Source organism: Triturus cristatus, chromosome 2_2, assembly GCF_964204655.1.
Source record: "Triturus cristatus chromosome 2_2, aTriCri1.1, whole genome shotgun sequence".
Lineage (NCBI taxonomy): Eukaryota > Metazoa > Chordata > Amphibia > Caudata > Salamandridae > Triturus > Triturus cristatus.
The window spans coordinates 1,198,739,911-1,198,763,657 of NC_140582.1; the positions used below are offsets into that span (position 1 = coordinate 1,198,739,911).

Genomic DNA, 23,747 nt, shown 5'->3' on the forward strand with positions numbered 1-23,747 from the left:
TGAAGTATATTTAAAGCAAATTAAATCAGTTGTATTCCTTACAGAATACTTTGTAATTCAGCCCTTTCAGTCCGAAGACGTCCCATTCATCACCTCAGCACTAGTCTGGCCTCAGAATCTTTCCTCTTGCAGATGGAGAGAACGTGGTGAAGAGAGACTAATCAAGCATTGCCACTCACTCTAACGTGTCCCGATTTACTAACCGAAACAGAGAGCTGTGTGTTTGCTGTGATATTATCCAGTGGCTTGGACTTCCCTTATGTACCACGGAAGGGGAAAAAGATCAAGATATAGAAGCCTGCTGAGTTAATTTATCCTTGACTTGCAGCCCATTATTCAGTGTTATCAAGTGTTTGGTCTGTTTCTGTATGTCCATTGATTCACAATAAAAGAGTCTTATTTGGTTTCAAAGTCTATTAACAGCTCTATATCTTTCATTTTTTCAGTTCACTCAAAGTGCCTTGGACTGTATGGCTGTGGAAGTGGGTCGACTCCGGTCCTTTTTGCAGGTCAGAATAACCCCTCCTTTCTTTCATCTCAAAGTCATTGTTTGGTGCAGTAAATATTCAGTGTTCTTTTTTCTTTATTTTCTTGACTGTTCTATTCAACAGCCTGGGCAGCAAGCCTCGGACCTTGCTATCCTTCTAAAAGATTTGGAAACCTCCTGCAGTGATATCCGTCAGTTCTGCAAGAAAATCCGCCGTCGAATGCCTGGGACTGATGCTCCAGGAATACCAGCAGCTCTCAGCTTTGGGCAACAGGTCAGAGACTACGCTGCCACCTGTTAGCATAACGGCAGCTTTCTTATGTTTGTAGTATACAAGTATGGTACCATGTAACGTGCAGTCTACCGTATATTGGAGCAGAGGCTGACGAGTGATTACCCTTGCTTGTTGAATATTGGTCCCTGGGTTAAAGGGGCACCATGAGATTCATGGAAGGAGACAGAACATTTTGTGTGGGACATAGTGTTGAAGATGGAGGCTGATGAGCACCATGGAGGCCTTGAACCTTATTTTGCCACGGGTCTGCCAACGTGTTTCTCAAGGTAGTGGTGAGATATGTACAAATACTGTGCCCCATAGCAACTGTGCTGCCACATTCAGAATACATGTTTACAAAGCACCTATAACTGGAACAAACATTTCCTGGATATCTTGTTCACCTCCATTTCATGGGTCAGTTAAGCACCTGCGGTTGTACTCTAAAATGGCAGTGCCTTGGTATCTTTCCAGCACCCAACCAGAACCACTGCTTATCCTTGGCTAGCTTTAGCCAGTCAATCAGTGGCACTAGACACTCTTAAATTGTTTTCCTGGGTTTTAATGATAAGCCAGAGCACGATTTGGGTATTAACACCAGGTGAGTAGAACTGAGGTCACATGGTCGAACAGCCTCTACTTAAAGGCTTTGCGTTGCGGTTACAAGAGGCAACAACAAATTACCCTGTAACGCTACAAGACTGAAAGGGATTTTTGTATTGATCAGAAAACACCTGGACTTTGTAAGTGCCCTGCGTTGTCTCCCTACATCTTCCAAACTAGAAGTGGGATTGTGTGATCCAGGGTTTTGAGCGACATGAATACATTGAAGCAGTAGTGACAGCCCCACTATCCTTGAATGCTACACATGGGTTGTGAAGCGTGGATTCGATCTTAAGTTCATTTCCTTTGCGGTTGTAATAATGCAGCCTGCAGGAGAACAGAGATGTTATTTCAAGCCCTTGGATCAACAGTGACTGCATTTCCCACTGTGTGTGCCACATAGTGCAGCAGAAAAACTGGTTATCATTTGTAGGCTCAAAGAGGATTATGGTTTTTATTTCATTTACAAATATGGGTGGAACATGCGTTCTCGGCCACAGGTTCCACTCCTGATGGTTTATTTGGTCTTTCATGCTTACACGGTTGTTAAGATTAGGTTGTAACATGCTGCTTTGTGCATGTCTTTGTTTTCTTCCCAGGTTTCTGACACACTCTTGGATTGCCGTAAGCATTTAACTTGGGTGGTGGCAGTGCTTCAAGAAGTGGCTGCCGCAGGAGCACAGATGATTGCGCCTCTGGGGGAGAATGAAGGGTTAATATCACTGAAGCTGGAGGACCTGGCATTTAAAGCTGCTGAGCAGGTACTTCTTCCTCTTATGCGTGAAGAGAGGCTCTATGGTAGATCCATAGACAAGGTCTGCAATATCCATTTCCATATGTTTTAATTTATGAGCATTGTCGCCATGGAAAACAAAGTAGTGAATGGTGTTTGTTTGCAAAGTAGCTTAATCTAGGAATATGCAATCACAGTATTACATTTACCTGAAATCTCCCCGCAAGTCTTTTGTATTCCTCCCTTAAATGTTGTAAGTCAATTGAGTAAAAATGTGAACAGCTTGATATACTGTAGAAACTTCAGAAAAGGTTTGTGGTGCACTTAGGACACAGATTGAGAATCTCAGTGGGCAGACTAAGGCCATTATTACGAGATGGCCATAGCTGGACAATTCTGTTCCTGCACCCACGCTTACCTGATGCGGGAACACTGAACCCAGTTTGACTTGGTGGACATTTGAGATTAGCCCTCCACGGCTCCAGGGCAGGCACAGCCAAATGACGGCCTCCTGCAGCACAGGGGAGTATGCTGTGGTTATTCACAATAGCCTTTAACCCCCCCTCACCAACCCCCTCCCGGTGCTTTGACTCCTTCACTTCGATCTGTGGTGCTTTCCTCTTCCCAAACTGACTCACATTTGCCAGTAATGCTGTCTCCCAGGTTATGACCGATGGCGGGGACTAAAACAGGGAATGGTTAAAGTTGGGGGTGGAGAATGTGTTTTTGGGTCTGACCTGGTATCTCCCCTTCTTAAGCCCAGATACCGGCATCAAACCCCTTCTTCTTAATCCATTTTTGGCTCCTAAAATGGAGTATTAAGTTCAATAATAGTTGCACCTGTTATTTTCAGTGATAGTAAACTTCAATCGAGAGTTCTGTAAACAAAGGTAAAATCTTTGTGCAAAGTCTTAAATATTTTCTGGTGATTTCAGGATATCTGTGGAATGGGCAACTGGAAAAAAGATGACCAAATGAGCCATGTTATTTTTCACTGAATGCCAAACTTACACATACTTTATTTCAGATCTATGGCTCTCAAGGCATCAACCCACATGAAAGCTTGCGCCAGTCGTGCAGCATTCTCATTGCAACCATGAACAAGATGGCTACAGCTATGCAGGAGGGCGAATATGATGCAGACAAGCCACAGATAAAGGTATGATGGGTTTAAAACGCAAAGCTGCAAGAGGACAATATGATGCCATTCATTAAATTATGACCTTAGACAGATTTTGGTCTTAATTTTGTAAGCTAACTTCCCATTTCTGCAAACAGTCATCTCGTATCACAGCAGAGTCATGAAAATGGTGCCAGTGCTACACAATGCATCCCTGCATACTGTTAGGGTTTTCCAATCTCTGCATAGTTCTCACTGCCAGGTTGTTTTGTGCAGCTGCTTTGCTTCAGGAGATGTTTAGAGAATTGCTATTACTTGTCTGTTGATGCTTGCATGAAAGAGCCATGTTCTATGGTAACGAAGAATCCACAAAAGGCACCTTCGGTCCATTATGGTACTGGTATGCAGATGGAGCGGAGACCTATGCTTGAAGACAAGAATTCTCTTACTGATACAGTACCTTTGGGGGGAGAAAGGTAGCCCCAGAAGAGAGCATCCAGTCCACACAGGTCACCCACAGAAGATGTGTCAAACATTTTCCTTCTTGAATGGCCTAAATATGCCTTGCATCTTGATTGTTCCTCACTGTGGTCGTCACACTCGCAGTACAAGCTTACAGTGAAAGCTGAGGAAACTTAGAGGCGAGTCTGAATCTTTCACTTGTGTCTTCACTGCTCTGTTCCCGTCAGAGTAAGAATTTGATGAAAGAAGTCCTAATCAGCACTATTCTTTCTTCAGAATGGGATCACCTAGTTTTCATTTATGCCTGAGAGTGTCATATGGCATTTACCGGGCATGACAACACCCTAGTTACTATGTAGCACTGTCTCCACTTAGCTCTTCAGTTTCCTCTTCCACGCCTTTGTCATGAAATTGGTTTTGTTACTTTTTTTAGTGTATAATGAGAAAAAATATCCACAAGTTTGAAAAGCGTTACCAGATACAAGGAGATTGTGCCAAATATTCAGACACTTGACTGGTGCATCCAGTTTTCCCGTGTTAAGCATTGCAGCTTGTAATGTACTGTGTCGCTCGCCATAACTAGAATTATCTGACATTTCAGGAAATGAAATTAATGGCTTGCACAAGTTTGCCTCCACAGAGCAGATGGACTGATAAAATTTGTAATTTCTTTTGTAAGATAAACAAAGAGAACAGTTGGCCTCTTCAACCTGTGAGTGCCTGTTCCACAGCTTGAATCTGAGTCGGTTGTACGGACTGTAGCACTCACCAACAACACTTAGTGGTGACTGGAGCCAAGGCTACAGTGCTGTGACATTTTGCATGGACCTGAACCATGTTTCATGATCAAATCCTGTGGTTTGAGACTGACGAGTACTGTTACGGATACCTGTGGCATTGTCTCTGGTACTAAGTCTGAAGTCTAGGTCTGTAATTTTAGTGCCTGATCATAATACTGATGGTAGTTGTTCTCACTTGTGGGAGCAATGTGTTTGGGGTGTGCGTTTGGCAGGATAAAGGAGACATTTTCCATGATTAATTAATATTTACAGAATTTAACTTTATTGCATACTGTAAACGTTTCTCATTTGAGAACTTGTTTTACTTTGAGATTGAAGCTGCCAACGAGATGAATGGTGATGATAAAGTGGTGACATTTTGCGTAACTGCTCGAGGTGCAAAACTCTTCCTGTTTCCTCTGGCACTGCTTTGGGGCCCCGGCAGTTACAGGGACCTCCATTTGAGGTACTGCTGGTGGGTCTTCACCTGATACCACCTGGGGTCCCACTATCAGATCCGTTCCCAATGCCAGTACAGGCGTCCACCGTGAACCCACGTTCCATGCCGGTCACTGTTGCACTTATGTTGCAGCAGGCTCCATTGGCACCAATTGACGACCTGGTGCCAACACCCTCATCATATCCTGAACCAATGCCAGCTTCACCTCGGCCAAAATCTCGAAATAAATCGGTTATCACGATTCCTGACTCTAACCTGACAGCACTATCAGCAGAGGCTCAACTTAATTTTTGGCTTTGATTGTGATCCTCTACCAGAACAGAACAGGGAGCACACCTAATAATAATGATTGAGAGGGGGATAGCTTGCTTCCCCTTAATATGCAGATCCACCTCCTCTGAGGCACAGCTTGACTTGCTTCATATACTACCAGTGTAGGAACGTGGATCATTTGCCATAGTGGTTCGAAGTCCAGTTGAGGTACTATAAGACTAGGAAAAATGTTGTCATAAAGATTGTCAAACATGGGTGAGCCACATCAGAGCCCTTGCTTCCATTCAGTGACGCTCTTACGTCACCTACCATGTTCTCGTATGCCTCTAGCTTTCAAGAAGCCAGGCGACCCAGGCCTGCTCTTGTTGATCCAGATTTCCTCACCAAGTTCCCCTCTCATGAAAGTCTTGTTATACATGCTTTGGCTAGAATAGTTAATCCGAACTCCTTTCCTACCGATGACCTGGATAGAGTCCAAACAGATCGATGCTTTTGGCTTACAAATGTTTTCTTCTGACAGCTTGGCACTGTGGTCCATAAACGCAGTCTATTAGTCTGCAGTTAGTTAGTGTGCTATACACTTGCCTTATGGGACTTGGCCTGCAAGATCATGCTGGCAGTCCTGGAAGCTCTGGGGGCCGCCTTCTGCAAAACAATACTCCCTTACATTCTGTTAATTTAGGGGCTACTCCATTGGGTTGGCCTTAGGGCAATGGTAACCCTCCCAGCCTCTATTGATTGAGGCAGCACTGTCCTTTAAGGGATGCAGTTTAGGCACCAGCAGACAATGGGCAGGCCGCAGGGACAACAGATCTCCAGGTCTTCCCCCTACTACAGTGGGCATCAAGCTGCTTTAGTTTATCCTCAGCAACTCGCACTTGACTTATGAGAGGCTCGATTCAGTATTTCCACCCAGGTCGGTGATCCATCACATGTGGCAGATGAGTCGTACAGATTGTCAAAAGGAGTTTCTCCCCACATTGCATTTTGTTGCCATCCCACATCTCTCCTAATGAGAGACTGAATGGTGTCTGTGCACTCCCATACGCATAAAGGTAACCAACTTTAAGTTTCCCTGTTTCCCTTCGGCCTTACCCTAGCTTCTTGGTAATTAACAAAAGTAATGACGTGGTCGCTGCGCATCATTAGAGGTTGGAAGTATCTATACGAATGGCAGCTGTAAGCGGACTCCTCAGTCAGTCGTTGACCACTTCTGGGCAGTGGCCGAAGTCTTGACATTTTTTGGTTTTATCGTAAATGAGCCTGCCTAATTCCCTCATGGAGGCTTTTTCATTGGTGTGGTCCTGGAAATGGTGAATTTCAAAACTTTCCCTCCACTGGGTTTAATCCCGGATCCCAGTGAGGGTGGCTCTCAGCCTTTTTAGCCTTGTATAACCTCCTTTTTAGCAACTCCAGGTGGCACATGCGTCCCTACTATGAAACCTGAAATCCCAGTGTGCCCAGCATCAAAGTCGCCTCTTTGGTCCCATCCAGTTTTCCAAGGTGATACCCAAGATGTGTTGTGGTGGCTGTCCGATCACACTTTGTCCAGCAGTAGACCGCTCACCCTTCACATCCCAGAGCTGGCATTGGTGATGGATGCCTCACTACTGGGTTTGATGGAGAAGATGGAAATCGGAGGCCTCTAGTTCCCAGCAAAGATCCAGCTCCACCTCTTCCTACTAAAGTTGTGGACTGTTCCTTTGGCCCTGTAGTATTTCATTGCCATTGATCAAGGGAAATATGGTGCAGGTTGTCGCAGACACCACCACCGCCATGTGGTACTACAACAAGCAGGGCTGAGTGGTGTCCTGGCCCTGTACCAAAAGAATGTGTGTTTCAGAAGGTGTCTGCAGCAATAAAACATTTTTATAGTTGCCAGCCACCTGGCGTGAGACCTGAATGACAGAAAGGATGAATTAAGCAGACCTTGCCTGGCAGATCATTAGAGGCGTCTGTGTCCAAAAGTGGCGCAGGGTGTATTCAGTCAGTAGGGACAGCACTGTCTGGATCTGGTTGCCAGTGTCAAACGTGCAATGTCAATGGTTTTGGGTGTTGGAATTTTCATCAGAGCACTCACTAGGGGACGCATTCCAGCTTGATTGGAAAGATGGGCTCCTGTACACCTTCTGCTGCTACCTCTTCTGCCGAGAGTGGTGAAATAAATCTGGAGCGACCAGGAGAGTAATGCACCTAAAGCTTTTGAGCATGAGCATCTGTCTTTCGATCATTCTTCCACTCAGAGGCACTCCTGTCTCGGTAACCAAGAAAGATCCTTCATCCAAACCGCCATAACTTACACCTCCATGCTTCGAGATTGAACAATGGCAATTGACTGCCTTTGAGTTGCTGGCTAAGGTGGTGGATGTCTTCCTCTCCTCCAGACGCCCTTTATTTATGCTGTGCACCGGGACTAGTTCTTAACCTGTGATGGTATCTGGAACACTGACCCACTACAGACAAAACTATTGAACATTCTCTTGTTTGTTCTGTCTTAAGCCCAGCAAGACCTTGCATTAGGCTCTTCAGAAGGTAATTTGTCCTCCTTTCGGCCTTTCTACCTTTGCCGGCCCAACCAGCCTTGTTTAAATCATCAGTTGTGTTTATTAAACACTTGATTTGAAAAATGTAGATTACATGGTGTGGTTGTGTGACCTCACTGTGTTATAACAACACAGTTCCGTATCAGATCCAGTTAGGTTTTTTTGGTGCTTAGCCCATCTGTCGCACGGAGCAGTCAGATTTTATTAAAGGAACAAGTGTAAAGCATTAAGAAGTACCTAAAAAGTGAATAAGAAGAAAATCCAACACAAAAAAATCCAGAACCATTTTATTAAGATAGGGTATATAACGACAAAAACCACTGGAGGTATTTTGGGATATGATTTTTAAAACAAACAATAAATCACTGCTTTACACTCAATGCAATAAATCGTTGTAATCGACAGCGGTTTAGGGTTAGTCACCACAAGCAAATTGATAATAGCTATATGTGCACTCTAGGACATCCCAACTCCGATAGGGGGCCAGTCACAGGGACCAAACCGATCTAGGGGGACAGTTACCTGTCATTTTAGCAGGGTCCAGTCCAGTTCTGATTCCTTCGGTAGGACCTCCATTAAAGTCAATGCTGAAGAGGATGCTGGGCTGGGCAGTGGGACTTCCTGTGGCCACCCCAATTTCCTCGAGCTTGGGGTGTCTATCCCTTCAGGGGTCAATCTACTACAGTGTCCAAGTAATGTCCATTGGTATCTGGTCTCTGATTACATCAAACCCAGTAGTTTCCTTTAAATGGCAATATTCTTCTTGCAGGGAGTACACTTTGACAGCCTTCACGGGTCCAGCAAACTCCGGTGCACCTGCTGAGGGTCTGGACTTGGTCTCCAATACTGCAGTCCAACATCCAGCAGAATTGAGATGTCTTAGCGCTGGGCTCACCAGGGTGCAGGCTTCTCCATTTTTATGACCCTGCAGCTGTGACCGAGTGTCAGCCAAACTGACTCTCAGAGTCACTTTTTCTGTTTGGCACACGTGGACAACATTTCGACAAGTGGAGCATCGCACGTCAAGTCGTCTTTTTGCCAGTCCTCGGTGAAGCCTCTCATTGCTGGGTCCAGGGAGCAGCAGGATAGTCCTTATTTGGTCTTTTTTTCTAGTCTAGTAGTGGTCTACGGTTCAGTTGCCAGGGGTGGCACTTTTATGCCCGCAATGAGATTAAGAGGTAGTGGCAGCGACCAACTAGTCAGTAAGCTACAAGAACCCTTCCGGCCTGATGACTACTTCCTGTGAAATGTGTTATCTAGCTATCAGAGTGCACTGTTCTGCCTACTTCGAACATAGACAGACACTTTTCTTGGTGTGTGGAACTCCCTAGTCCAATATAGAGGTGTGGCTACCCAGGTGCTACACCCCCCTTGGGAAAACAGTTTGACAAGGGCTTCTCCCTCCCTGCCTAGATGCCATTAAAAAAAAAAAGAGCAGCCCCTTCCGAGTGTGACTACAATTTGCCCTTCAAAGGTGGTTCACATCCACTCTGGCTGTTGTGCAAGGTGGAGATCACACCTCTTCCCTTGACATTTCCTTTGTTCCTCTTCCTGAAAGTCATTCTCACCTCTCCCTAGTAGGGTACCAGGCTTTATCAAGGCCAGCAGCTGCCTGCAGTAGAAAACAGCTGCTGGATTACTTAGGTAACAAAGTGGCAACTTTCTAAATTTGCTATTTGTAAAATACTTGCATTAAATTCGACTTGGGCAATTAGTCATGTTTAATACAACAATTCTTTTGACACCTTGAAGTATCAGATTTAGTAGTCCCATCTGAAAGTTAGCACTGCTTAGTTGTTAGCGTGTAACTCCATACGCACCAATGGGGCTACTAGCCTTTCCACCGTAAAAACAACAATGCAGGGTTTTTACTGTCAGGCCATGTAAACTATTCAAAACATGTCCTTTTTAATATAATGTACCCTGCCTTTAGGTTTGTTTAGGCCTATCTTGGGTCAACCTAAATATTAAAAAGGAAGGTTTGGCCTCTTCAAGGGTTCAAATGGCAAAGTTGAGATAGAAGTTTTAAAATGCTTTGCAAGTCTTCACTGGCAGCCTGGGAGTCGTGCCGTGCTTTGTCACACTCGTGGTGGCTCAATAAGTGCTTCGTCCACAAGCGACAATTAACTTAGAGGCGCTAGCTACACCTGGTACCGTATATTAGAAAATTGTGAGGAAGTTAATTTATGCCAATTGGGGGTGTGGGAGAGTTATACCTTGTAAAGGCTAAAGTACTGGGGCTTAGTTGGCAGGTCCCCGTGCACTTTGAGTCGAAAAACCAGCAGCATCAGTCCAAATGTCAGGGTGTGTGTGAGTAGGTGGCCTGGTATATGCTGCCCACTAGTTAAAGTGGGCACCTTGTACCAGTCCACATGACTCTTATGATGTATGAGGTCAAAGATAACCTTTAGAAAGCTATCCTAATGGTAGCTGTGGAGAGCAGCCTTCAGGCTTAATCTTGAAGGAATATAAAGCAGCTTGTTTTACCAGAATATCACCTCCTGAATGACTAAATGAAAGAAGAACCACCCAGTAGTTATATAAAAATATGTATTTATTACTATATCACTGTCTGCTAATCTCTACCTGAGATTAGAACATAAAGCACACAGTACTGAACATTCATAAGTAGCACAATACACAGCGGGCTCCAGGGGGAGACCGAACCATATACTAAAAAAATGGTATAACAACCACGACTTGATTAGACATTGTGTCTAAAGCACATAGAATCGCTGGGACTCCAATCAACCACCCTAGGCAGTGACACAGGGATCCCATGGAGGACGGGGTGCAGTGAGGAAACACGACCGCGTGCTCCGTACAACTCTATGGGAAAGTCGCGGTTGTAAAGTTTTAGGACACTTCTACGAGGACTTTGAACAAACCTTTTGGAACATAGGAGGTTCTAAGGCCACCCCACCAGTGAGTGCAGAGGTACCCGTGTTACCTATCCAAGAGGAGCCAGATGCATAGGGGTCAAGCGGTGTCGGAAACCTTCGTTGTTTTCAGTGGAGAGTTGCAAAGAAGTACTGCTGCCAGAGAGGCGAAGAGTGTCCGGTGGAATCCAAGCCTGGATTCTAGGTGAGAAGAACCTGAAAGGAGAGGGGGATAGAGTATGGGTCACTTCAGGTGACCAGGGGCTCGGTAGTCAAATGCCCACCGATGTCGGGTGCTTCAGGTGCGAAGAAGGGATTCTTGACTCTGCAGCCACGGCGACCAGGAGACGTCGAGGACCACCAGGATCTGGAGGTGCGCTGTCCCACGAAGGATGTCGAGTGCTGAGGGGCTGATGTCCGTTTGGAGCACCAACAAGCCTTGGGAAATTTAACCCATGCGGGCAGAGCATCCCGGTTACGGTGTGGACCAGCAAGGTCCAGGAGACTCTCCAAGCAATGAAGAGGGCACAACTGGCGCAACCAGGGAAGCACAAGAACAAACAAAGTGACCCTCGCCAGGACCCACAGATCAAAGGACCAGGGATTGCGAGGAGACCTCGAGCGAAATTACAGCGCACCAGCCCACAGAGCACTTGGTGAGTGGAGGCCAGATATCTTCGGTGTAAATGCTGCAAGCATATGCACTTGCAATTGTACGCGGTGCACAGAGGTTCGGGTTGCACTGCCCCCACGAGGAATACTGGTCCAGAATCGCTGAGAGGTCCGATCTATCTCAGGGACCTACGGGAACCCACCTCTTGTGTTGCTGAAATCTTCGGAGTCCTCAGGAGCAGCAAACCGGTCAATTGCGTTGAGATGCCTGCTTCTGCAGAGGAGTAACTCCTTTACTCTAAGGGAAATTCTTCAGTCATCCAGCGTCGTGCAGACAGTTGAAGTACTTTGTTTCTTCTTAGCAGAATCTTGTCCATGTAAAATCTAAGGCCTGTAGTCAGGTAACCCCCTTTATACCCACGGGAAAGGGTTGGACAGATTCAGGGGACCCTCCTAGGGGAGGGGCAGGACAGAGGGGTGGCTACACCCATGTCCTTTGTCCATTTTCACGCCAGAGCAGGAGCCAATGGCTCCCAGAACTGGTTTGAGCTGGAGTATGCACAGGGACACCAAATGTGCCCCGAGTGCAGACTTGCTGGCACGCTGAGTGCACCCACCCAGCCCCAATACACTAAACCCTGTCTGGGAGGTGGTCACAGATCCCTGTGACAGGATGCTTATTGGCATGCCTTCCTCTGCTCGAGCTTGGGTCAGCAGTAGGAGAGTAGAATCGTGTCTGTGGCTGGCAGCGTCCATTATGTGCTGCCCAGGTCGAGAAAGCTGGTACCAGGTAGACCGGTGACCTACACATCTCCGCTTTGGAAGGGTGGAATCATACCTCCAACACCAGTTACTGATGTGGGGGTTAGATTCCAAGGTGTTTGACACCAAACACATGTTTCTAAGCAGCCGTTTTAAAGTTCACATTTACCACGAGGTTATAATGCACTTAGAACTAATTGTCTGACTGCATAACGGACAACCCAGGAGAATGGTCTCCGAAGGCTGCAGAGGGGCTCTGCTCATGCAGGGGCACCCTCTCACTGAAAACCCAGCACCCTGCCTTCAGGATTGATAAGGCCTGCCATAGGGGTGACTGAAAGGTGTTTAAGTGTAGTGATTTAGATAGATATAGTGAACCTATATCTAAGTAAGTGGTGCAAGCACCAGCGTGCACAGGCTGCTGTAGCAGACCTGTGGTGTCATTTTGAATGGCCTCTCATGGGTGGCATAATGCATGCTTCAGCCCATGGTAGGCCTCTGGGGTACCTATGTCCTGAATACATGGTGTGCCATATACTTGGGACTGATGAGGGTACCCCAGTATCCAATCTGGAATGTACTGAAAGTACATACATAGCAATTTAAGGGAGAAAGCAGATACTGGGGTCCTGGATAGCTGGATCCCAGTCAGACTAGTCCAAAAACAGTGTGACATCAGCAAAAAGTGGGGAAACCATAAGAAGCAGATACTACTTCCCTACAGTGTGATTATGCAAAACGTGGCATTTCCTTATAGTGACACAGCATGATTCCCCTCCACTAGTGTGTCATGCCTCAGTGTTACCTTGACCTGGTCCTGCTGTTTGTGTGTAAACCCTTCGGGCCTATGCACTGCTTGCTGCGTTGGTAGGATGCTGAGGTTTGATTAGAAATATACAATGTCAAGTGGGTGATGGGTGTGTAGCTGTGTCTTGATGTTGTACCATGATGAGTAGTGTGTCAGAAGCTCACTGTGCCGAGTGCCTGTTATGAAAGAAGCAGGTCTGATAATAAGCATTTCCAGACCATAACTGCCTCACTTTGGAGTTGCCCCTTCTGTCTCAGATGTGTTCCACCCTCTACAACGTTGTGAGAACACGCTGGATATCTTAAAGAATGGGTGAGGGTGTGGTTTCCTTACCAGTAGCTTCAGTCTCCGCACCTGTCTTAGACTCTTTTTCATTAGGGGAGCAAACTTTGTGATGTTTCTAATGAAGGTTATATTTCAGTAGCCGCCTTCTTTTCCGGTTGTGCTTGTTTTGCTTTGGGCTTGCCTAGATTGTCATGTGTTGAAATAGTTCATTCCAGCACTGTAAAGGTTAATGCAACATGTTAATTAAGAATAACAAGTTTTAGAGATGTCATATATCCTAATTTTTCACAACTTGGAGTCAACTTTCATGGGCCACGGTATTCTCCAAGAGGTTCGCTGCTTTTAGAAAACAAATGAGTAAATTGAACCTGTTTTCTACTCATGCTCTTTATTTCCTCAAGTACCTTTGTCTAGTATTCCGTGGTACAGATTATTGATCCCCTGGTTGTGTGTATTCCAGTCACCGCCTCCAGTGGAGCAAAGAGCAGCTGCACTGCGAGCTGAGATCACAGACGCAGAGGGACTTGGATTGAAGCTGGAGGATCGTGAGACGGTCATCAAAGAGTTGAAGAAGTCTTTGAAAATCAAGGTTAGAATGAAAGACCTTTTACACAACACCCACATTCATAGGCAAGATGATAGCAGCTTAGGGAGGGCCATTGATTTAGATTAAATCCCACTTGCGCCGGTCCTGTGTTCTTGTCTCGCACAATCTTTCTCAGAATTCAAATCCATAATGTGTCACAAAATAGATTGATCCACCAAGTTCACAAGTCATTCTTGTGTTTGAAAAGTTGTTCACCAAAGACCAACTTCTGCCAGTGTCCTATTTCCAGCATTTTAAACTTGAGTTTTAGGAAAGAGACAACTAGATGCACTTCTAGAGTCATGGTAAAGAATCATGGTAAATAGACATCCTAATCTTCTCATGCAGTTCTCTATTTGTTAACACTTACACACTGAGAATAAATAATGCTCTTGAAGAAGGTGATTTTGCCACCTTTCACATTTAAAATGTCCTTCCCACCTCATTGCCATTTACATTGCCTTCACTGTGTCCCAACAGTGCCCTTTTCTCTAAATATATTTTTAACCAAGCTTTTCCTACTTAGTAGTTGATGGCCATATAGTAATATATACATAAATATACAGGGGTTTAATTTTTCACACATCTCTAAAGACCTTGTGTATGTATTTGGGTCAAACTGTAGAAAAAAAAAAATAGTTTTGTTAAGAAATCTGCAGAGGGTGGAGCGTCCAGTAAAGTAAGTTCTGATGGATAATGTGTGCCCTTGCGGATTCTTTCTCTCCGCCTCGCCTCAGTCCACGGATCATTGGGCATCTCCTGGACTGGAAGATTCAAGTGAAAGATTCAAACCAGGCAGCACTATATATGTACTTTATCATCATGAAGTGAATTCGGTGTGTTTTTTTTAATTTAGGGCGAGGAGCTCAGTGAAGCCAACGTTCGTCTCAGTCTGCTGGAAAAGAAGTTGGACAGTGCTTCCAGGGATGCAGATGATCGGGTTGAAAAGATACAAACCAAATTGGAGGAGACCCAGGCCCTCCTGAAAAAGAAAGAAAAGTGAGTCCGCCAGCCAGTGAGAGCTCTGTTCCAAGTGCACTTGTATTTTTTGTAAAATATCCATCTCCTGGAAGTCTTTGCCATTGGTCTTACTCTTCGGAGTGCACAATCTGCCCTTTTTCACACTTCTGAGAACGGATCTGTTTAAATCTAGGGTTGTTGGTCACCACTGCTTCCCTTCTTAGCAGTTCTGGCAGCAGAATGCCTGGATTGTTGCAGTAGAAGACTCGTTTTTTTACAAATTTATTTTTGAATAATTTGTCTCTGATTTGCATGCATGACTGTTTTGCTCATACCGTGTGCATGGCCATCCTGCTCTCCTTTCTTTAACACTTGTAATTTGGTTCCTATGTATTTACCTTGAGCACAGCAAACAGAACCTTCTTATAAAGTCCATGTTTTTCCCTTTAATTAGACCAGATTTGAAGTATTCCGTTACCTTTTGCATTAATACTTCAGGTACACAAAGGCTTTATTGGTAATTCAGAATGGCAGGAACGGTGGTAACAAGTGCACATCAATGTTAAAACCACCTACCTTGTTTTTTTCTTTTATGCTTCAAGAAATCCCAGTGTGCCAGAGCTTCCTTATGTTTAGATTTTTTGTTGCACATCTTCGTCCTTTCTGAATAAGAGCGCTGTTCGAAAGTGTCCATGCTGAAACGCTGTACCTTTAAGTGATGAAATACACATGGTTAAAACACTTTCTCTTCTTCTTCAGAGAGTTTGAGGAGACGATGGATGCTCTTCAAGCAGATATTGACCAGTTGGAGGCGGAGAAGTCTGAGTTGAGGCAACGCCTCAACAACCAGTCAAAACAAACGATTGCAGGTCTTCGTGTAGCTCCTACCTCGGGAGTGGCTTCTATTGTGTCTGGTGCCACTGGAGGTGAGTGTACTAGTTCTCCATTTTATTCAGTACATGGGAAATGTAATCGTGAACCTCATATATTTGCTTCCATTAATTGCTTCCCACTATCCTAAAAAGATCTGCTGCTGGTGCTCTGGTACGCAGTTTTAGCAGTGAAGTCCCTCCAGATTTGGTTACTGGTATGTCCAGCCCACTTTCCTCAATACTTGTGGAATGGCCAGGCTATCAGGCTGTATTTGGAAGGCCATTTGACTTGGGACAACAGGATTAAAGATCAGAAAGCCAGGATGCGTGCTTGGCCCTGCCACACACAGAACCTTCCTATCGGGCATACCCAAATACTATGTCTTCAACGTTGTGTATTTTGTTCTAACTTTCCTGATCTTCCGGATGAGTGTAGGTTTTCACATGCTCTCTTGATCCTCTCTCCTTTTCCTGGTCCTAGAGCCAGGTGCTCTCTCGGTACAGTACACTGCGCTGGTATCACAGGGCTCTGCGCCTTCTCTTTGGGTCATAGACGTGCAGTGTTCTGCTCTGAATTTGCATTCTATGACCCTACTCCACCAGAGCTACTTTAAGAGTGCTTTAAGCTAGTCGCACAGTGGCGTAACATAGGGTCCCGCAGTGTGGGAGCACCCTCAGCTTAGTACCCTGGCCTGGGATCTCCTGGTTGAGTCCGGAGGGGGACCCCTCCATGTAACTTGAAAGGGCTCCTCCCCAACACTAACCCCAGCCCCCCTCCCCCCGTTTCGTTACACCACTGCACCTGCAGTTCTGGGCTTTCGATACTTTTATACCCGAGGTGTAAATTGCACCCCCTCGGCCTCAAGGTACTGCGCTCCATCTGATATGTCAGCATTGGCTCCACTGTGCCAATGTGGGTCTTTTATTTGATGCTCATGCTCTATCTGTGGACCTTAGCGCTTTTTCACTCTTGCTCCCTTTATGGGACTGCTGCATCCTTTTAGGTTTATAGGTGTGAGGTTGTAGAATATATTAGAATGTTGCGACTGATGGTGAGTCTAGGTGCGAAATTGAAGATGAGTCTTATGGTAGTGAGTGTGAGCGATGTTACATTAGCCAGTGCTTCTAGCAAAAAGTGTATACAGCCAGTTTCTGAAGATCAAGTATTAGAGTATGTTGTGAATAGTTTCAAATGGATAACAACTAGAATCTAGTGGTGAGAGGAAAAGAAAGGATGTTAGGCTTGCTGTGGGTTATCAAGAAACTGTTATGTAACTTTTCAGATCCCCCGGAGGTGGCGATTAGACACAAATACTTTGAAATATTGTATATATTTCTGACTGATTTTATTTTGTAGGAAGGGAATTGTGCTGCATTCTGCTGAGTTTAATAGGTATGAGGTCATAGCATACATGTTGTGCAAATTCCACTGCATTTTGAACAAGATATTCCCTTCTGCTAGGGAGCAGACGCTCCCATCCCATTAAATTATTACTAATTACTCAAGCTTGACTCCTTATGATGCCCATTTGATAGAGGCACTCTATTCTGATAAAAGGACTTGAGGGAGTCATTACGGTGCTGTGGGCCCTGTAGTTTTTCCTCCTGGGGTATGAGTGGTTTCTCACTTGAGACCGAGGCTTACTGTGAGATACAGAAGATCGAAAGGACACTCTTCTCTGCTCCCTTGATAAACATCATTGTGGACTCCGGATTTCAGACCAAACCATCCAAAGTCTGCTTGGGTTAATCCATTGACTCTCCTATCTACAACACAGCCTTGCACCCCCTCCCCAACTCCCTCTCCCCTCTCCCCTCTTTCATTCCGGAGCAGAAAGTACAAGACTATCAGGGTTCCACTTTTGAGTTCCAGGAGGCCATTGCATAGGTTTGCTGACCACCTATAAGCCATTCTGGCAGATGTAGAGCGAGGAAACGATAGCCAGGATGGACCCAGCATCCTCGAGGAGATGTTCAACTCTTCGAATGACCGTGTCCTATCCAGTTTAATGGTCTCCAAAGGCTCAAGAGGTAGCAGATACCCAAAGGAAAATCATGAGTTTACTTAATAAGAAGCACTGAAGAAATCTAAAGCAGAAATCATGAACAGTACTAGTGTCAAGAGCAAGCTGTACCTGGCAGGAACGGGGAAAGCTAACCCCGTTCTGGTACATGCAAACAGAAACGAACTCAACAAATGTACAGAACAGGCATTGGGGTCCAGCTGAGAAAACTGCAACTGGAGAGTGGGATAAGGGTTCAGACAAAAATAACTCTGGCAAAACAAGAGGTGTGTATAAACTCAAAGTATGTTAAATCCTCTGAAAACTACAAGTCAGGACTGGACACAAAAGGAAATACAACTGAACCCATTGAAAGGCGTTGCCAAGCTTTCAAGTGCTACACTGGTCCTAACCAAGACCACAATAAAGGGCTGCAAAGTAGAACAGGTGGCCATTGTCTGCTGAGAAGTTCTGGTGAAAATCTCTCATCCGGTTCTCTGATTGTGAATGCATACAGATATCAGAAAGCAAAAGATTGACACAACTAAAATCTAGCTGCAACAGAGAATAAACTTGTATTTTAATGTTGACAGGAAAGCTTCCAAAACAGTCTAGTATCGTACTACAAGTTGTAACTTGGACTTAAAGTACAAATATGCTTAGATGTTGTCTTGAGCTTTTGGCTAAAGCCTAGAAGGACAGTTATACAAATTCATTTTGCAGTCGCAAACTCTGCGATTTGCAAAGTCACAGGGTTTGCAGCTATAAAATAGCTCTTTGGTATGTTAAGCTCATTTTGCAAGTGGGAAAAGCATCTCTGAATAACCGAATGAGTTTACCGTCTCATAATGAATCTCAATTAGGAAGGGGCGCAAAAAGGGTGTTCCCTCCTCATTGCAATTTGTATCATATGTATCAGGCATCTGTGCTGGCAAACCATTGAACTATTACCACCTCCTCAAAACGGGGGAAAGAGGAAGCTGTCCCCTTGAACTGTCGGGTGACCTCGCAGAAGGGTTGACGATCTGTGTAGTACGGTGGATGCAGGCAGTATCCAAGCATCCTGCACTACTTTAAGGAACACAGGCTGCTGAGATGTTGATCACAGCAACTCTAAATGTAAATGTCTTAGTCAGGAGATGTGTAAAGGATGCACCTAGTATGATCAGTGAGCATTGCTTCCTTGATATGGTTTCAAAAGCTGGAAGCAGAGTTTGCAGTACTGTCCCAAAGAATCTTGACCTGCTCATTTAAACACTGAGAACGTAGGGGTGGAAAATAAGATATCCTTCATACTGTTTAATGCATTCCCTGGACCTGGACTGATGGAATTGAACCAATCCGCTATACAAAAAAAAAAATATATATATATATATATATATATATATATATATATATATATATATTCACAGAAAAAACCATAGGTTTCAGGCACGTTATAGTTAGGAATTAGCATTTAAAAAACCTCAGAAATTCACTGAAAAAACCATAGGTTTCAGGGGCGTTATAGTTAGCTGGACTTTTCACTGGTACAAAACCATTGAAATTCCCCCGTTAACTATAACTCGCGCACCCGCAATGCACTGCTGATGACGTCACATATTACATCACTCATGACATGGTCAGTGACATCACTCATGACATCACTGATGACATCTCAAATGACATCACTGATGACATCATCCAGTGAATGTGTGTTTTTCTGAAAATTAAATATGTTTTATATATGTATATCTCAAGGTCGATGGAAGAATAAATGGGTATATAAGTGTCTAAATGGATGATTTGTTTTTGAAAAATTGATTGTGTAACTGACTGATTAAGTGTATCATAGTGAATACATGGCTTAGTGAGTAATGTTTAAATATGTAAATATCTGTATCAGTCTCTCACTTTGTGTATAAGTGGCTGCATGGGTTGGTGAGTAGCTACATGGGTGTCAATATAGGTTATTAGTTGTTTTTTTTGAGTATCAGTCTGAGTGTCTGCATGGTTCGGTGGGGGGTATTACGTAGTGCATAGGTGCATGAATGAGTGACTCACTGTTTGTATGTGTTGAAGACAGCATGTGTGCAGGACTGTATGGGTGGATGAGTGTGTGTATGGGTGTGTTAGTGAGTGAATGACTGTCTCAATAGTGTCTTTATGAGTAACTACATATGTTTTAAACTAGTATATGTGACTATTGGTGTATATAAGTGAGTATATGTGAGAGTGAGAGATTGAAAGAGTTCCTGTATGAATAAGTATGTGTTTCTATAAGTGATTGTTTAAAAGACTAAGTATGTGTAAGTTTCCGTAGAAGTAAGTGTGGTGGTGTGTGTATAACTGTATATGCAAGTAAATGTATGTTTGATTCTTTATTAGCATGAGTGACTATGTGTGTGAGTAACTCTATGGATGAGTGGCATTGTGTAACAGGATGTATAGGTGTATGAGTACATATGATGAGTGAGTACATGTATGAGTGACTGTATAGGACTGTTGGTGAATGAGTGGATGTGTATGTGGATCTTAGAATTACTGAAGAGGTTGTTGTAACTGGTATTGGTATGTCCATTGTTTTGAAAAGTGTAGTCTCTATTTTTGAATGTGTGTATCAAAGGTTATATTAGGGTGAGAGGAGGTCTGCCACTCAATCAAAAGGATGATGTCATCAGTGATGTCATCAGTGATGTCATCAGTGAAGTCATTTGAGATGTCATCAGTGATGTCATGAGTGATGTCACTGACCATGTGTGAGAAAGTGCCATCTTTCTTGCATGGTATGCCCCCACTTTTTGCTAAATTGCTGAATGAACTTCGATTGAGTGTACCCTGGGTTCCTGCCAATCAGGTGCCCAGGGCCTATGTTCCTTCCTTAAACCACACAAACTCCCAATTGGCAAACCCTAGCCACATGTCAGCCCCTAGTAAATGGTACCCTAGGTACCCAGGGCCTTGTGGCAAGGGAAGGCCTCTAAGGGCTGCAGCATTCATTGTGCCACCCTCAGAGGCCCTGTACCCTTACACACACACTGCCCTTGCCGGCTGAGTGTCTGGGTGCAGGACAAAACAGAGTCGACATGGCACACATCACTGTGTACCATGCCCATCACCTACACTGCCAAGGCATATGTCAGCCACCCCTCTAGCTGGGTGCATTACGCCTATGGTGTGGGCACAGGAGCCCTGTGCCCCTACAGTACCCGGGTCCATTCCTGGGCACTAAGTGCAGTGCTGTCATTTAAGAGTACATGGTGCTGAGAGCTTGTCAAACACGAGCTCCACAGCACCATATTGGCACCACTGAAGCCTGGGAAGTTTGGTATCAAACTTCTCAGCACATTGAACCCACACTGATGCCAGTGTAGGATTTAATGTACTAAGCACCCTAGAGGGCATCTTAGAGATGCCCCCTTACAGCTAACTTACAATCCACGTCTGCTCTGAGGCTGCCCAGGCTGCCACACAGCAGACACGTTGCTGGACCCCCTGGGTGGGAGTGCCCCTGCTCTCCCGGGCCTGCAACAATGCACATCCTGGGTGAGGTGAGAAATCTCCTCCCCCAGGATGAGCAAAGGGAAGCTTCAAAGGCAGGCCGCCATTTGGAGTTTCCCCAGGCCACTGCAACCCCCCACTCTGGCGGGAAGCTTGGCCGGAAACCCCATACAAGGACAGGGGATGTGCCAGCCTGCCCACCCCACCCCTCAGGTGGGGGAGGCGAGGTGAAGCAAATCTCCGGGCTCTCGCCATCTTGAAGATGGGAGGCCCTACCCTATCAGGATTAGGCTACTGCCCCCCTCCCACAGGAGAGAGGCAGGATAGGGGGTGTACCCACCCCAGGACAAGGACCCATTGGTCCCTGGCCTTCACCTACCTGTAACGTCCCTAAATCTAGTATTTAGGGGCACCCTGAACCTTCCTTCCGCAGATTCCAGATAGAAAATTACAAGAAGAGCAAGAAGAACAAAGACCTGCCCTGCAGCTGCTAAAAAGAGAAGAAGACACCAACTGCTTAGGCCCCAGCCCTACCGGCCTGTCGACTCTCGAACCTGCACCAGCGCGGCATCTCTCGTGGCCAGCAACCTCACCAACCCCGGAGGACCTGGCTACCTTTTGGCTCTAAGCCCCTGGGACTCCCATGAGTAGAGGCTCTACTCAAGAAACCTATTTTTAACCCCTGGCAGCAGCCCGGGACCGCGGACCCAACACACTCTGCACCAGCCAAGCCTGGCCAGTGCCGGAGTGGACAAAGACCCTGATGACGACCCCACGGCGACTGTGACCCAGAGTCCGGCACCCAAGGACCCCCCTCGACATCCCGGAAGAAGCCTGCAGCCTCAGAACCAAGTGCCACCCCAACCGCGATCAACCAGAGGGTAAGATTCCCGACGTCAAAAGGCACCCCTGCACCCGGCACCCTGCGGCCCCCTGTGCCCAATCCCGGGGTACCCACCTAACCTACAACTACCCAACTTATCTCTCGAAGTGGTGGTGGCACCTGAAACATCCTCATCCCCGAGCCTGCAGCCTTTTTCCAAACCGGAACATTCCCATTGATTTCCATTAAGCGCCCGAAGGCTCAAAAGCACCCTGCACCCAGCCGCCCGAGTGGCCCTGGCAGTGCCCTCTCTACACTAACCTACTTCCCCACTTGCCCTGAGTGAGTGACCAGGAGCCGAGCTCCCACAGCCGCGTGGCTTGCCAGACAGCAGCCACCAACCAAGGCCCCCCTATCCCTCATAGGATAACATTGGGCCTAACTCTCTCTGCACCTGGCCGTCCTGAAACCGCTGAGGGTGAACCAACTGTACCTACCTGACACTGGGGGACCCCTGAGTCCATACCCGGAATTTCAACTCTGCCAGTCGAGTACTTACCCTTAAACCGCTAACTTCATTTTCCTCATAGGGTAACATTGACTGGCTTTTTCTTCAAAAATCTTCTAAGTGTGAACTTTTCAAAACTGCAAAAATTCACCAAAAATCAGCCAAGTGACGAAAACGAATTTACTCACCTGTTCCTAGGTGAGCTCCCAGTGCTGGATCTTGGTGCCCAGCCCTGACCCTGAAAAGTGTCCACAACTATACTTACCTCTAACTCATTTTTCTCCCATAGGAAACCATTGTCTGCTTTTCTGTGAAATTTCTTCTAAGTGTCTATTTTTGCAAATTTGAAATATTCTTTTAATATCGTACCATTTCTGCAAACGAAATGAATTACCTGCTTTTGATAAGGACCCCAGTCCTGGGTCTAGGCACCCAGTCCTGGACTACTAAAGTAACGATAAAGTACTCTACCTGCAATGTGAATTTCTTGCCATAGAGATCCATTGAATGTTTTCTTTGAAATATTTTCTAAGTGCTAACTTTTGAAATAGCTAAATATTATTTAAAAATCATTACAGTTATTAAGTCGACTTTCATCACTTGATTCTGAATACTGACCCCAGGCTGGTTCTAGGAGCCAGACCTGGAATTCCAAAAGTAATCTGAAAAAGTAATTTATTACAAATAACCTGAATTTACCATTGAGCTCAATGCATTGTTATGTTTAGGAAATAGGATTGTTTATTGCAACCAACTGTGACTGTTTACACAAATTTATTGTTTAAGACAAAAGTATTTATATTCAACCTCTCATTCTGAGAAAGTATATTTTTACTCCCTTTGTGGTTCTAAAAATAAAACAAGCATATATTTTATATATACAAACCAATTGGCCTAGAGTTCAGTTATTGAGTGTGTGAAACCATTTGCTGACTGAGTGTGTACAATAAATGCTTTACACTGTCCTCTGGTACTGCCTTACTGCTCGACCAAGCTACCACTTTTGAGAGTAAGGTCATACCTAACTTTGACCTCTATCAGCCTCTGGGGGACTGTGGACTCTGTACACCCTGTACCTATTAGGGAACAGTATATTCAGAGCCACTTTCTCACACCATGTCATGAGTGATGTAATATGCGACGTCATCAGCTGAGCCCGCTGCCGATCAGGATCCAAATTGGGTAAAGGTGTGTGTATGTATATATATATATATGTTCGAGGCATATGAGCTGCAGATTGTACACTTAGCATAGGTCGCCATCTGGTGTTGGGCCCGGATGTTTGCAGTTTGTTTTTCTTCTTGGACAGTCTTTGGAAGTCACGAGTTTGGTGACTCCTCCTTCGGTCCGTACTGCGCATGGGCTTCGGCTCCATCCTCAGATTGTTTTTTTCCGCCATCGGGCTCGGATGTGATACTTCGTGCTCCGGCTTCGA

General features: G+C 45.3%; 1 protein-coding gene across 11 annotated transcripts in view; it reads left to right on the plus strand.

The window, feature by feature from the left end:
* DCTN1 (dynactin subunit 1) overlaps nt 1-23,747 on the plus strand; it is a 733,647-nt gene that overhangs the window by 591,804 nt on the left and 118,096 nt on the right. For all 11 annotated transcript variants that reach the window (XM_085642808.1, XM_085642810.1, XM_085642809.1 and 8 more), the window contains 7 exons: nt 447-509; nt 612-761; nt 1,964-2,125; nt 3,125-3,256; nt 13,541-13,669; nt 14,523-14,665; nt 15,386-15,552. In XM_085642808.1, the coding sequence (XP_085498934.1) occupies nt 447-509; nt 612-761; nt 1,964-2,125; nt 3,125-3,256; nt 13,541-13,669; nt 14,523-14,665; nt 15,386-15,552 (946 nt within the window). The remainder of the gene's footprint in view (nt 1-446; nt 510-611; nt 762-1,963; nt 2,126-3,124; nt 3,257-13,540; nt 13,670-14,522; nt 14,666-15,385; nt 15,553-23,747) is intronic.